General features: G+C 38.0%; 2 protein-coding genes across 2 annotated transcripts; one reads left to right on the forward strand and one right to left on the reverse strand.

Moving 5' to 3' along the window:
• Positions 1 to 525: 525 nt before the first annotated feature.
• On the forward strand, positions 526 to 7,786 carry LOC5564497. The gene is made up of 3 exons (XM_001648783.2): positions 526 to 637; positions 709 to 1,047; positions 7,418 to 7,786. Exons 1-3 carry the CDS (start codon positions 563 to 565, stop codon positions 7,589 to 7,591), a joined length of 588 nt encoding a protein of 195 aa, XP_001648833.1. The 5' UTR covers positions 526 to 562; the 3' UTR covers positions 7,592 to 7,786.
• Positions 7,787 to 9,943: 2,157 nt separating this feature from the next.
• On the reverse strand, positions 9,944 to 11,456 carry LOC110675696. The gene is made up of 2 exons (XM_021841345.1): positions 11,243 to 11,456; positions 9,944 to 11,176 (listed from the first exon to the last, which is right to left on the reverse strand). The coding sequence occupies exon 2, from the start codon at positions 11,147 to 11,149 to the stop codon at positions 10,013 to 10,015; it is 1,137 nt and encodes a 378-aa protein (XP_021697037.1). The 5' UTR covers positions 11,150 to 11,176; positions 11,243 to 11,456; the 3' UTR covers positions 9,944 to 10,012.
• Between the last annotated feature and the right edge of the window lie 3,946 nt (positions 11,457 to 15,402).

Genomic DNA, 15,402 nt, shown 5'->3' on the forward strand with positions numbered 1-15,402 from the left:
AAATTATACGGAGTGAAAAAAAATCGATACTCCGGATAATCGAGTCCGACCTGTACTATGGTTTTCAAACTATTAGTATACTTTTTGTAAGAATCAAGTAATATAATGAATCTTGATGTTAGAACCGTTACAAATATACATGCGGTGCTTATCACGAACTACTTATTACATAATCATAGCATATCAACGAGTGGAATTCCTAGAATCTATTGCACAAGCGAATCGTCGAATGACTAAACTAAAATGGAGAGCACAATGAATCTTCAATTTTGCATATAGATGCCGATCGATGAGAACACCAGCCACTCTACAGTAGGTAGTCGTTACCACAGCTCCGCGATATAGTTCAATCAGTAATTGAAATGACAGTTTTACTTAGGCTGATTGATTTTTCCTCTGATAAGTAACGTATTTAGTGCGTTTAGCATATCATTACTAGCATCGGAGGATGTAATTATGGACACACGGGTTCCAGTAGCACCGACCAAGCGATCAATGGGACAGTATAAGAAGATGATCGTCTCTTTGCATTTTCCCATTTAAACTAGTGCATTTCGTTCATATGGCAGTAGGTATGTTCGGAAAGCATTGGATATTGTTACTCGTGGCATATTTGCTAAAGTGCGTAAATGGTCTTGTGAGTTCTAATGCATAACCGTTCTTATTACTTTTTTAACTGACCCAAAGCTTTCCCATATCTGTGTGTAGCGGGTCAATTTGACCACGTTCGCAAACTGTCAGGATGTGACGCTGGATTACGACAAAGTTCCGGTGGCGTTGACCAAGGTTTCGTATGACCGGGACGCCGATGGCGTTTGTAACACCCTGCATGCCGAGTACGAAATCCGCAAAAGCAGCGATGATGTCCAGTTCGAGCTAGTGCTTACGACGTACAAGTGCCCGCTGGGAAGTACCGCTGTTTGCTTGGACAACCCGAAGGAATACATCGAGCCAATGCACTGCGAGAGGTTCCATTCGGACGACAGTGGGCCTTGGTTTATGTTGGCCAGTGCCATGTCCAATGGAGACAAATGCGGACGACACGAGGTAAGATTTGTGGTAATCAACGAGAATACGTAATGTGGCCGTTTATCCATTTTTTCAATCGCTTTATTTGTTGAACCCAACTGATATCCTGTGACAAATTTCCAGAACTAGAAAAAAATAATGAAAAATCATCTGAATGTACGATAGAAAATGAACCAGAACCCAAGTTTTCACAATATTCGATGCCCTTAACCTTTTTTATACGTATACATTTTGAAGGTATGCCTCCAAGTAATCACATAGAACTAATTGAGTATTTCTACATGGTTTAATATATTGAACTCAAAGCCATATTTATGAGGACGAGGGCGCTTGCGGGCCCCCACAAATCATAAATTAATTAATTAAACTAAAATTGTAAGCACAATTAGAAACCGATGCAATGCCAAGGTTTTCTCAAAGTCATATCGAGGAAGACAATGTTTGCGCCTAAACCGTCAGTTTTAGATATAAGTATAGCGTCTTTGGAAAAATGTTTCCATCTTTTCAGACTCAGTGATGTGAAATTAGGATGGTCGCATGGGTAAGAAGATTGTTACATTTTTTTCTCGTCACTTGGGCCGGAACAAATTTGAAATTTTACTTTTGTCATCCCCCCCCCTTCAAATTTTTCAAAAAGTCAGAGGGGGGAAATAAATAAAATGTTTTATTTTCAGTGTTAGTTTTCATTATTTTTGTTTTTTTTTTCAAGTTTTAAATTTGTTTGTTGATGCTTTGGATTTTTCTTGAACGTTTTTCTTTTGAAATAATGTACGCCATTTTTACTGTAACAGTATAGCCTTACAGAATATAATATTTTAGTGATATTCATTAATTATCGTTTCTATAAACCTTCAAAGAACATTTGGTCAAATCAATGCAGCAATTGCTTCTTAAAATTTATTTGAATACATCTTTTCCAAACGAATTCTTCTTCTTTTGGATGTATAAATATCAAAAGCGTCATCATCATCCGCAAGCAGCGTATGTGTTTACCTTGTCTTCATGGTGTAATAAAAACGTTATGAATTTATTTTTCGTGAAAAAATAAAAGCATATTTATGGTCCATAAATATAAAACTGAATGTAGAATAATTGCCATCAAAGCTGACTTTAAGAACACATTATCTCACAGACGCTTATGTTTGCAAAGAACATGGCACAAGTGGGCTAAGAAGGGCAATATATTTCGCAGTACCAGAGTTCTTCAAATCTTGTGAAATATGTTTACAATGAGAAGGATATAATATGCATACATGTTATATCAAATTAGAACAATCTATGATTGATTTCAAGTTCTAAGTGCAACATTTCTGCAGTGTTCTTAAAATTGTAACTACCATTCTGATTCAAATTCCGGACACTCAACTTTGTATGGGAAAGGTTTCAATTGAAATGTTTCAAAATTTGCCGTTCAAAAGTTCCCAATTTGGAGACTCGTTTTAATATGATTTTTCCATAGCAATCCATGAAAATTTATAATGCTCAACTAGTTTTGACGTTTATCTGATAGTTGGTAGTATGTATTTAACGATTTAACTTTTCCAACTTTGTTTTTCACGAGCGGTCCGGAATTTGAATCAAAGCGTCCGGAATAAGAAGCAAAAGTGAGGTGGTGTCCGGAATAAGAATCGTGAAGAGGGCACACATTTCTATTTATTTAAATTTATTGAAGTTGTGGAATTCAAATCTTCACCTACCATTCGAAAGGTAAGTGTCCTGATAGCATGATAACGCTAAGGAATCATGAACATTGATTTAATTTATAAGCTTTTAGGTGGCTCACACTTTAAAGAGGCCTTAAGTGTCCGTAATACAAATCAAAACGGTAGTTAAAACACAATTTGAAAGTTGTTCTTGTTGGTTTTATTAATTTGGTATTTTCTCTCATCAAAACTCAAGATTGTGGGTAAAAAAACCAGAGATTGGTGCTATGAAAATTCTAATAATAAAAATGTGATACGATCAATGTTATGAAAAAAATATGTGATAATAGTTCAAAACATTTTAGTTGACGGGTATTTGCTATAAAAACATAGTTTTTCAGCAGATGAGAATAAAAAAAGATAAATTTACACATGTTTTCGGTGTTATAGAATACATATTTTCTATGGATAAATCGATTATTTCGACTCAAGAATAACTGTTGAAAACGGCCTATGAGCTTTTGCAAGCAATTTATTGAAAAAAATCTAGTTCCGAAATTATTGTTTTAGAGAAAAATGTTCTATGGAGAATTGGGGCCTTCCTAAGCCGAGTGGTTAGAGTCCGCGGCTACAAAGCAAAGCCATGCTGAAAGTGTCTGGGTTCAATTCCCGGTTGGTTCTCAGGATCTTTTCTAAACGGAAATTTCCTTGACTTCCCTTACTTCCCTGGGCATAGAGTATCATCGTACCTACCACACTTCCCTGGGCATAGAGTATCATCGTACCTACCACACGAAAATGGCACCTTAGGCAAAGAAAGCTCTCAGTAACTGTGGAAGTGCTCATAAGAACACTAAGCTGAGAAGCAGGCTTTGTCCCAGTGAAGACGTTATGTTAAGAAGAAGACGTTCTATGGAGAAATTGTAGTGAACCGTCACGGTGGACTACAAAAAAAAAATACACTGAAAAAATATTTTAATGTTAATTTTCAAAAATAAAACTTAAATTGTAAATGACACAAAAACCCAATTTTTAATATATATTCCCAAGTAACCAGTAAGCACGATAATGCGGTACGGTAACAGCATTATATGCGCATATAGGGTAATCATTTGATGCATGTCAGTTTTATATACGCATATAATGCTATTATAATGCCAGAAAAGGCGAAATAGCGTGCCATTATAGTGCCAAGATATAACCGTGCTTCTTTGCACCACTAATGCTGATATAAGACCACGTGAGAAACGTCAGTTGTTTTCGCCAGGTTTTTAGGGCGAATATTTTGTGCTTTCGCGTACGCAGCCAGAGAGCTTTCGCGTATGCGGCCAAGCAACTGGTACATGAGGTAAATAAATGAATGAATGAAAACGGAAACCTCTAATAGTATGCAAAAAATGTAATAAAATGATACAGATAGTATTTCTCCGTATCCGACATATTCGTTTTGGTAGTTTTCATCCTTCTGAGGACTTGTAATTGCCACATTTTGATCCTCGTTTTATGATGATGAAATTCCTCATTTTGCGTCTCGAACCTGCGACACCCGTATTGTTGAGTTGTTGTCCTGCTCCTTTGCTCCCTGGGAAGTCGAGAAAATTTCCAATCCGAAAAGGGTTAATTCAAATATTACGTAACACAAAATTTGCCAATTTACCGTAACAGCTTTTGTATGGAAAATTTTAAATTTGTGTATGGACCATAACACTAAAAAAACCCCTCCCTCCCCCTGTTGCGTTACGTAATATTTGAACGGCCCCAAAGATCCTCGACCGGTGGGATTAGAACCCACGACCCTCAGCTTGGTCTTGCTGAATAGTTGCGCGTTTACCGCTACGGCTATCTGGGCCCCTACAATTGTTCAATATAGTAGTAAAGATTTTTTTGTTAAAGTTTTTTTGACATTTAGTTTTGCATGTATAAAAACAGTATGTCTTAAGGGTCAGAAGGGATAAATTGAGTTTTATTTTTCTTATTTGAAGTTGCATCAAATCAATGTTTCATACTATATAATAAAATTGAACCCTCTAGGACATTCAAAAATAGAATGGAATACCTTCGATAACGTCATGTAGAACAACAGGTGAGCTCGCCCTTACACCGCAAAAATCTTCAAAAATAGTTCCAATTTTAGGCCATGATTTGAACCGATATATCTTAAGGCTTCTTGCCTCATGCTGGCTGCAGCCAGCCCCCTAAATTAGCCAATCATAATGATCGAAAGATGAAGATCATGAATAATATACTGCTTCGCGACTAAAAATGGGTGAACCACCGTGCGAAGTTTGATTTTTGACCAACTTCGCCGCGTCGCGAGTCGCTTCGCTATAGTGCGCATCTATGCCCTCCGCAGTGTGCATTATGCGCACTATTGAGAATCGAGTTGCGACGCGGCGAAGTAGGTAAAAAATCAAACTTCGCACGGTGGTTCACCCATTTTTAGTCGCGAAGCAGTATACATATTTATGGGGCAGACAGGGAAGACTTGATCACCGGGATCCCACCTTAAATTAACCTAACTATATTAAACAATTATTTTTGATAGTATTATTCGACATTTAATCCAATGTTCATACATTGGGTATTCTATGTAATTAATAAGAACTATACTTGCGCCTTCCTTCAGAATCAGCTTCACAATTTTATTTTGCATTCACTGTAGAATTTTCTTTTTAGTTTTACAACAGCTAGCTTATATTGGTGTTGCATACAATATGGCCGTTCTGAAAATTTGTTTGAAGATCAAAACATCAAAAGCTTGTTCGTAAGGTAACGATTTTTTTGCTTATAAATGGCTACAGATATTTTATATATTTATTACTTTTGGCTTATATATGGCCCTCAGCCGTAGCTTATGCTAGATGAAAACCCTGACTTAATCCACCGATGGTGAGACTGAACCCTTCTTACATTTCCATACAGGTTTGAGATAATTATTATGCATCATTCATTTGGAACCTTGTACCAGTATAACTAAACATTAGAATTTTGTGACTATGTTCTATCTGCTCTAATAGTTTAATGGTTTGCGAGAAGGTCCTGGCGGATATCAAACTTTATAACTTTTCATACGCTTTTTATCATAGTTTAAGAGGGTATATAAACCCATGTTGCCATCCTGTAAAATAATATCGAAAAATGAAAAATTGATGTCCTAAAATGATTTTGCTTGCGATTTTTTTAAGATTTTTGTGCAGGTTTAAATTAATAAAAGGGGTATTTTAGAGATTTTTGAAAAAAAAATGTTTTTACCTCTATAATTTATAATTCAATTGCAGTATGATTGTGAATGATGTCAGAGCTTTCAATCGATGAAATAAGAGATTAAATCGGATTAAAAATAGTTGAGAAATTGATCAATATGTAAAAGGTTGAATATCTTAGAAAAAAAAAATCCAGTACCTTAGTTACAGAGATATCAAAAGAAGAAATTCTTTTGATATCTCTGTAACTAGTAATCCGATTTCAATGAAAATTTGAAGGGTTATGAATGAATGTTAGAGCTTCCATTAGTCGATAAAAGAACTCGAATCGGTTCAAAAATGGCTGAGAAATCAATCAAAATGCATTAGACAGTTGAAAATATTAGAATATGCTTTTTCTAGTACTTCATGATACTGTTTGAATCATAACTCTGTAACGAAATGTCCAATCGCAATGAAATTCAATAGCGTTCTATGGGAATGTTGTAGCTTTCTTTTAGAGCTAAAAGTGTTTAAATCGGTTGACAAACGGCTGAGATAATTGAGTGATATTTTTTGATTGGTATACGACACTTGGCCCTCCGGGCCTCGGATCAAAAGTTGGTTTTTCAAGCGATCTTTATACCACATATTTATACCCTTCTTATTCAGCTCTCGCCGAGCGGTGTCACGAACACGTGCGCAAATTTGCTGGTTGAAAATACTGCCGTTTGATTTTGCTGGGAACAGCTGATCTTTGTTTATATTTTCAACCAGCATTCTTGAAGTAGTGTTGGTGACATGTAACGTGTATGTACACGAGCGCAGAAACCACTATGGTTGTAAGAAGGGAAAAAAATAACATCACAGACAAACAGACGTGACACTTATAACAATTCTCGATCAAAATCATAGTCACGAGAACATGTACACCCAATGTTAAAATCGGTGCGTTTGGCCGACAGGCCAACAGATGGCGGTAATGTGTAAACGTCAAACACGAACAAAAACGATGCGAGCGCTGCGGGTGGCAGATTGGCCATCTACCATATATTTGAATCGACCGTTAAGAAGGTGGTCGATGGACAATGATGAGAGTGTGACGTCTGTTTGTCTGTGATCACATATTATGATTTTTAAATGTTATTTTTTTTATCAGGCATTAGCTACGGTTTTATTTAATTTCTCGCATAATCTGCTTAGAAACAAGGAGCTACACACCCGGTACCAAATGGCTTTTAGGGCGAGATCACAGGTTATGCGAGATTTATCGCATAACTTGAGATCTCGCCCTAAAAGCCATTGGTAACCGAGTGTGTAGCTCCTCTTTTCTAAGCAAATGTTTGGACCAGGGTGAAAACTATCACCACTGGGTGATAGAGGAGGATCTTTTATTTATCGTAGAATTGTTGAATAACGTGTAAATCCATTCGATTGTTTGGTAACAACAAGCTACACACTTGGTTACCAATGGCTTTTAGGGCGAGATCACAAGTTATGCGAGAGTTTAAGCAAATTCAAAACTGCCATTAATCACAACATTTCTCTCCTTTACCGCTACAGGGCGTTTTCAACTTGGACGCGGCTGTCCTGAAAATAAACTACCTTCACAGTTACATCGAACTTGGCAAGGGTACATATCGGGTGCGTATGCTGATCCATATTCCTGGTACCGACTTGGCGGAGAAGAACGTTAAAGGATGTTGCGAAATGGACTTTGACGTCATTGATGACTGAAGCGCAACGCCAATCAACCCTAAACTAACTCTCGACTAACTACAAAGTGGCATAGACCCGAAGGCGATCATTCACTCGGACATCTCTAGCTATAGATCAGTATTGTAGTAGCTTAACGCATAATAATGTATAATCGAAATGTTTCTTAACACATACAAATAAAATCACAGCAGCGACGTGAATATGAGTTTGAAATATGCTTGTGTATTTGTCGAAGAATTGTATTAACTTCGTTTATATAAACGGAATGAAGCAAGCAGACGTACCTATTGTGCATCCCGATATTGCGGCGCTCATTTTAAATCCACATCCAGCGGCGGCGGTAACGCGCAGAAGATATGCGCGCAATTCAAACGCAACGTCAAAATTCAAGTAGGCTTGGATTTTTTCGTTCTTCATGGACGCAAATGTTTCAAATTTGCTAAATCTGAAACATTAGGTGATTTTTATTATCACTGCGACGGTATATCGACATTTCCAGATAATCGCATTACGTGGATTTATCTTGCAGAGCACAATAAAATTCAGAGAGAGAACTTCGCTCATTTTCCTCTTCTTTATCAACGAACTTAAGGTAACACACGATAGACTCATCGTGGCATCCATGAACAATCTATGTTCAAACTATCGTTGAAAAGAAAATATTTCTGTTTTATATCATATCGGTCATTCGGTGATCTATCGGATCATATGCTTGCTAGCAACAGGCATGTTGATACACTTTCAGTTCATCTCTGTTTGGTAGAACCGATATCACACCCCGAAAACTGCAAAATTGATAATCATTTATGGATAGCAAACAGTTGCACCTTAAGCACCGCCAACACATTTTCAATCGGAAGGATTTTGGCGCGCTCGAACTGACAAATCCTCCGTTGTAGCGAAACTTCTTCCGTCGACGTGATGTTGGACTGTTTTCAAAAACAGTCGAGATAAAATCCGAGCCGGCAGAGCAATGACAGTTAGTTCGTTCAAAACTTCGCTTCGGAAGTCCAACCGGCGAAGTCCAGATTGGTGCTGCGAAGTCAATATTGCTTCTTGCATTCGTTATTAGATTATTCGACATTTTTTCAAATCTGTCAAAAAGATTCCCACTTATGACTGACAGTTTTATTGACAGTTGATTTGTGTGAATAACAATAACATCGAGTGTTGATATTATCACGTTAGTTTCTATTTGTTTGAATATTTGTTAACCTAAAGCTTTGTTTTATAAACTAACTACTTCTTTTACCACAGCAAGGAATGGCAGCAATAATGCAGGCTGTGAAACAACGCCACGCATCATCCTGCACGGTATATCACGCACTATATGGATATTATTTCTTAGGTCTCTCGAGAGCCAAGCTCGCTTTTATCTATGGGAAGCACCGGTCAACCATAAGCAACTGGATTACCACGTATGAGCAACAAGGATCGTACGGAAGAATTCAGAATAAAACCACCACTCGAAAATTTGGTATAGAAAAACGTCGCTGGCTCGTCGATCTATATAAACAAAAACCACTACTTTATCTGCATGAAGCTGGAAAACTATTCGAAGATCATTTCCGGATGAAGATATCAGCCTCATCCATCTGCCGCATACTCCACAGTGAAGGGTTGACATGGAAGTGTCTTGAAAGACGAGCAATACAAGTTAGGCAAGATGATGTATACAGATTCTTCATGGAGCTGAACTCATTACCATGGGATTACTCGAACCTACTGTTTTTAGATGAAGTCTCTTTTGACAACCGAGGAATGCTTCGTAATAGAGGTTATGCAGAGAAGGGTAAAAGACTAATCTGTCGTGGAGAGTTTGTTCGTAAACCACGAGTGTCCTGTCTATGCATGATTGGTCAAGGTGGTATGTTGGAATGCAGCTACACAGAAGGAACATTTACCAGATTGAATTTCTTCCATCATATTCGCCAGTTTGCGCTCCAAAGCGATAAAGTTGAAACATATCCTGGCATACACTCAATTTGGATTCTAGATGGTGCACGGATCCATTGCGACGCGAGCATCATTTCTTACCTGAGATCGTTGGGTATTTACCCGATTTTTTTACCTGCATATACTCCCTTTTACAACCCAATCGAGATCGTTTTCGGAACCATAAAAAGAAGAGCTCAGCAAGACTGCAAAGAAAATGATACTCGTGATTTGAAACTGTTTATTTCTGAAATCATGACTAGTTTCTACTCATACAAAATGGATCGATTGTTTCGAAAATGTGGTTACATAAACGGGGGGAAGTTTGACCCAACTGTTGCTTCTCCGGAAAACATAATCGATCTAGGTTTCGAAGAAAATTCACACAAACGAAAAAACAGTTTGATTAGGTTAAAATCAATCATTCATTGTTTTATTTCATTAAAATACATAATTCTTGTCCTTGTTCATAAAACTTAATAAAGCACATACAAACCCAAATTTTTACATGTGATCCATATCCTCCATGTCAATGATTTTTGACTTCAACTCCTGTCCCAGATCGTCTTCCTGAACCTTCACTGCCGTCTCCATGGCATTGATCATTGAATCACTCAGCCTGTCTCGTAATTCCAACGCCTCTAGACGAATCTTGAACATTTTCAGTGAGGCGTTCAAGCTTTCCACATTCGATTCGACTACGTCGAAAACTTGCCGCAATGCAACGACCTCTTCGTGATAACTATTATTCACGCTGTGTGCTACTGATAGTTCTCTTCGAATAGCATTGACATGCAATCCTTCCTTCACACGGAACAGATGTGCAAGATGCTGCGGAGGGTGATCCTTGAGTGATTCTCTCAGGTGGGCAGGACCATTTAGTATGGAGTTAGCCCAAAATGACCATGCCATACCGTGGACATCCAAATGTTTACCGTGTACTGACCTGAGCTCATCCGCCAGCCCGATTACAGCTTGTGTTGTAGCAGCACCCGAACGATCCCGTTCAGATGGGTCGATTAGGTTCTCCTTCACCGAGCTCCAGACTGTACGATTACTCACAGACAATGAGTACACGTGCAAAAGAACTGTTATTTCCTTGTTTCTCCAACTTTGTAATAGGTTGCTGCTTTCGGTGAGCTTCTCCAGAACGTAGTGTCGACGGCCCGATTGAAACAACACAAACTTGCCAAATTCCTTCTCAGAGGAAGATTCATTTTCCGCCCACACTGGGGAGGTTGTCCCGTCCGCTTTCACATCAAAGATAACCTCTCTATTCAAGTGCTCCTTGGCCAAGTTCCATACCTTACGAATGAAGCTTGTAGTACTATGGGCAGTAACTTGCCAGCGTGCAATATACGATCCGGAAGATTGACCTTTGAATTGCCGTTTATATGCTAACAGGACACAACTGAAAAGATCCTTCTCGACATGAATGGAGCATTCGCCATCCTCGGAAATACTGCTCTGTCCGTTTTCACGTGAATGGATAGCGGCACTCGAGTTTTCCAATTCATCCAATGTTTTGTCCAGAGGATCCTCCGGCAGCTGCGTACTCCATGCATCCGGCAACTCAAAATCATCCAGATATTCTGCTGCTGGTGCATCCGCATCGCTATCTGTTTCGGTTCCCTCGTTCATGCTGCCCGACCGAAAACGCTTTCTTTCCTATTCAACCAAAATTTAGTCATTATAGTTTGTGTTTAACTCGTTCGTTCTATTTGTAATACTTACAGAGGGATTAGAAAAGCAGTAAAATATAAATTTTCGAAAATGAACTTGAATCAGATCCGAAACACAGTCGGGAAAATACCGATACACAGAACAAAACAAAACAAACAAATGTCAAAAATGTGGTTACAGTGGAGTCTACAAAAATCGACCCATAAGGTAGCACTTGCATTTTGCGATTATCATTTACTATCAATTTTTATGATTGATAGTAGATATGTTTGCGCTACATTGCTATATTTAAAGAAAACGATAAATGAAAACAGTAAAACACATCAATTGAAGCAAAATTTTCAAACAACGAGAATATATACCTCTGTTTATTGTTATATGGCAAATCGCGCTAAATGTGGACTTGACTGTTGACTGGCGAGAACATATTTTGGTGTGACAAAATTTTTTGAGCAGGGGTCTAATACGGTGGAAAATTTGCAATATATTTTTTAACTTTTCTTTTGTTTTCTCTTATTTGCATCCCGCTCAGTTTTTTTATTACGTATTTATCATTGTTCTCTCTGCAGCATTCCTCTTCATTTTTTTTTTTGCTAGTCAGTTTTATTACACTCCCATTCCCATATACCCGCAATTCCGACAACTCCTCACCGTCCATTATATTTCACATATTCCCCGCTTACTTTTTCACTATTTATTCACTTCTTTCACAATTTATAACAAACAAACAAATATAAACTTCTTCATACTTCCACTGAATCGACAAACAGTTTACCGGCTGCGCCATTGTAGTAAACGATGGACGATATTATTAAATTGACATCCAATCGCATCAACAATAGTTAGCAGAATGCTCGAGTCAATTTTGATGCTTGCTCACGAGCCGCTTCAGCGCAATCGGAGCCTTTTCACTACCACATCTCCATCATCGACGCGACGCATAATCCTCTTTCTATGTTCTACCACGTTTTCAACACACACGATTCTAGCGTCGGCTTCGAATCGTATTTTGTACGATGCGTGGCTTAGCCGACTTGAGCCTTCGTTTTGTTTTCTCTCGTTTCTGGTTGCTTTTCGTTGCGGGTTCGCATTAGGGTGGTTCTATCAGCACGATAACAGAATTTCAAATGCACACGAAATAAATCAATGTAATATTGTGCATTATTCCGACCATAATCGCCACAATTACATATGCATGAAAAGCATTCGTAGCTTCCGCTTCCACATGACATACCATGACCCCACAGTTATGGATCAAATAGTGTGGAGTTCAACATATAAAATTCAATAAAACGACATGGAAAACGTTAAATTGTAATTTAAAAGCACGAATCGAATCGTTTCAAATTGGAGCTTCGGTTAGTAAACTGTTTTGAGTGTAATATTTACATAGGATTGCATAAAAATTAAAAATTGTGTCGGTTCCTGAAAACCATATTATGAATCATTTTTCATATTATGGATCAAATTGTGACATATTACGGATCAGTGCGCAAAATCAAGAGATTTTCAACTCAATGCATCTTTATTGCATGGTATGGCGAAAGTTAACAATGTGACATATATTACTGCAAATATAGCAGTGTTAGAGCTGGAAACAAGGGTAAAATGCCCTTTTTATTGTGATACTGCATTGTAGTAAGTGAGACATGAACTGTTTCCGCTCCACACCAAGTTTTCCACCCATTTTTGTCTGCTAAAATATGAAATTTACAAACCTTGAAGTTTTATTAGTTTTTTCCTTAGTGCTATTGTCTGAAAATGTCGAATCCAATGCATAAAATAGCAGTAATCTACATTCTTTGGAAGTGATCCATAACCGTGGTAAACAATCATTTCCTGGTCCATATTATGGATCACTAGTTAGAAGTGCTAATATTCGGTGTTTTGAATAAAAATTCATGTAAAATGTTTTCCAAAGATGAATTCATACTAAATCGAAGCGAACGAGTATAAAACATGCTATAACATTTGAATTTTACCACCTGTGGGAGCTTATGAATGCTGACGGCACTTCTTACAGAAAACAACCATATAATGATAGCTGTGTGGTACCAACTAAACATTTGTCAAAAACACCGTTATTTAGCGGTTGAATTTTGTGCTTAACATTGCAAATGGTAGAAGACAAATATTATAACATGGGAAAAATATGTTTTACGTCAACGTTTATGTTTTGAGCGAGTTATCCGATGTTGAACGCCAAAGTGATCCGTCACTGTGTGGGCATGGTATTCAAGAAGGTTTGGCATCTTCCTTGGCTGGCTTGGTGCTTGCTGGCAACTAGCTGTTTTGTTGATCTTCAGAGTCAAAATTGGTCCGGTTTCCGGAAAACTGCATTACGAACAGTGTTGACCAGACTCATTTCCCCGAAATTCGAATTGTTAAGCCATGAACTGGTATAACTGTGCGTTGTATTCCTGAGATGGAGGGGGAGGTGGTTGGGCTTGAGTGTTGCACATGGGATCCGACAGTTTCGATCTCGGTGGGCCGCAATTCAAGTTTCGGTGAAATGATTCGCACTCACTCACTCACTCATTTCATTTCACCGAAACTTAAATTGTGGCTCTCTGGGATCGAAATTGATCGATTTTGTGTGCAGTACTCAAGCACAGACAAACAGACGTAACACTTAGAACAAATTTCGATGAAAATCATAGTCGCGAGAACATATAGAGGTCCCCAAGCAAACTGCCACGAACACCAATGCACAATCAATCTTACACAAGTCGATTTCCTCAGAATGAAAACGTATCGATGTTTGTTTGACGTTATTGAGCTTTCGGTCAACAGCAGGCCAACAAGGAAGTGGTTGTTTTGCAGCAATTCTGTTTATATTTGGATTCTCACAGCAAACAAAAGCAATGTTGTGACAGTTCTCACATCAAACAAAGAAAATTTTGTCAACATTGCACTACTACGCAGGCAACTGGATTGGTCTATACGCCCAATGCTAGAATCGGTGTGTTTGGCCTATCGGCCAACAGGTGGCGGTAGTGTGTAAACGTCAAACACGAACAAAAACGACGCGAGCGCTGCGAGTGGTGAGTTGGCCACCTACCATTAACTCAAATCGACCGTTAAAAAGGTGGTCGATGGACATTGATGAGAGTGTGACGTCTGTTTGTCTGTGACTCAAGCTTAACCATTTGCTTTTCTATCTTAGGAGGATAGAGCATGGTTGTAGTTGTTCGTGGCTTCGTAGTTCGGAAAATGTTATTTTCGGGGAAATGAGTCTGAGCAACACTGATTACGAAAGAATTGTTTCACAACTTGGGTTGAAAAACTTTTTTTTAATTTTTACCTGAGAGCAGTGAGCCGATGATTTGATGCCGCTACTCTCCTTTTACGGCCTTTGACTTGATTGAGCTGCAATTGACGAAAATGTTCGATATTTTGTTTTACCTTTGACCCGGTTAACTACTTACGTTTCGGACAACAGCGCGGCATTGGAAGTAGGTAGCGCTACCGCTTGGCAAGTCCTCTGGGACGTGGAAACAGAACAAACCTCGGAACAAACTCGCAAACCTAGTAGATTTCTATTTGTTTTCATTGTTTCGTACTTTGGCGGTTTCAAAATCTGTACAGGAAAATGCACGCTAAAATACATCAACTCAGCGATTGTATATATTTCGTACTCTGATCAATATATTTTTTTCTATTTTTCCTAATTTTGGCTAGAATCAAATACTGTTTGAGTTTGTTTGAGGAATATGTAACAACAATTTTATAAAAATGTGTGCCTATTTTTTCCAATAAAAATATTAACATTTATTTTTATTAGCTTGCAGCTACTAACAATTTTTCAAGCGTGCATAATGAAAATCACTCACAAATACCAAAGTGGGCAACTGTTTGCCAAACTGTTGGAAATAAGTTACTTATAGTAAAAGCAGTAAACCCATTTGACAAAAGGATATAAAAATTTCAACCCATTTGACAAAATGATATAAAACATTTCAACAATGCCGAAAGAAATTTCGTTCCAATATAGTTGAACAATATCAGCACATTAAGTTATTTTTTTTACTGTTCGGTATGAATTACTTTAAACACATTTTATTGTTATTCACTTTGCGCTTCATATTGTTCAACACAATAGCAATTGTTTGTGAAACATTTATTGCAAATTTTCCACCGTATTAGACCCCTGCTCAAAAAATTTTGTCACACCAAAATATGTTCTCGCCAGTCAACAGTCAAGTCCACAT

The sequence above is a fragment of the Aedes aegypti genome, chromosome 2 (genome assembly GCF_002204515.2).
Source record: "Aedes aegypti strain LVP_AGWG chromosome 2, AaegL5.0 Primary Assembly, whole genome shotgun sequence".
In the NCBI taxonomy this organism is placed as follows: domain Eukaryota; kingdom Metazoa; phylum Arthropoda; class Insecta; order Diptera; family Culicidae; genus Aedes; species Aedes aegypti.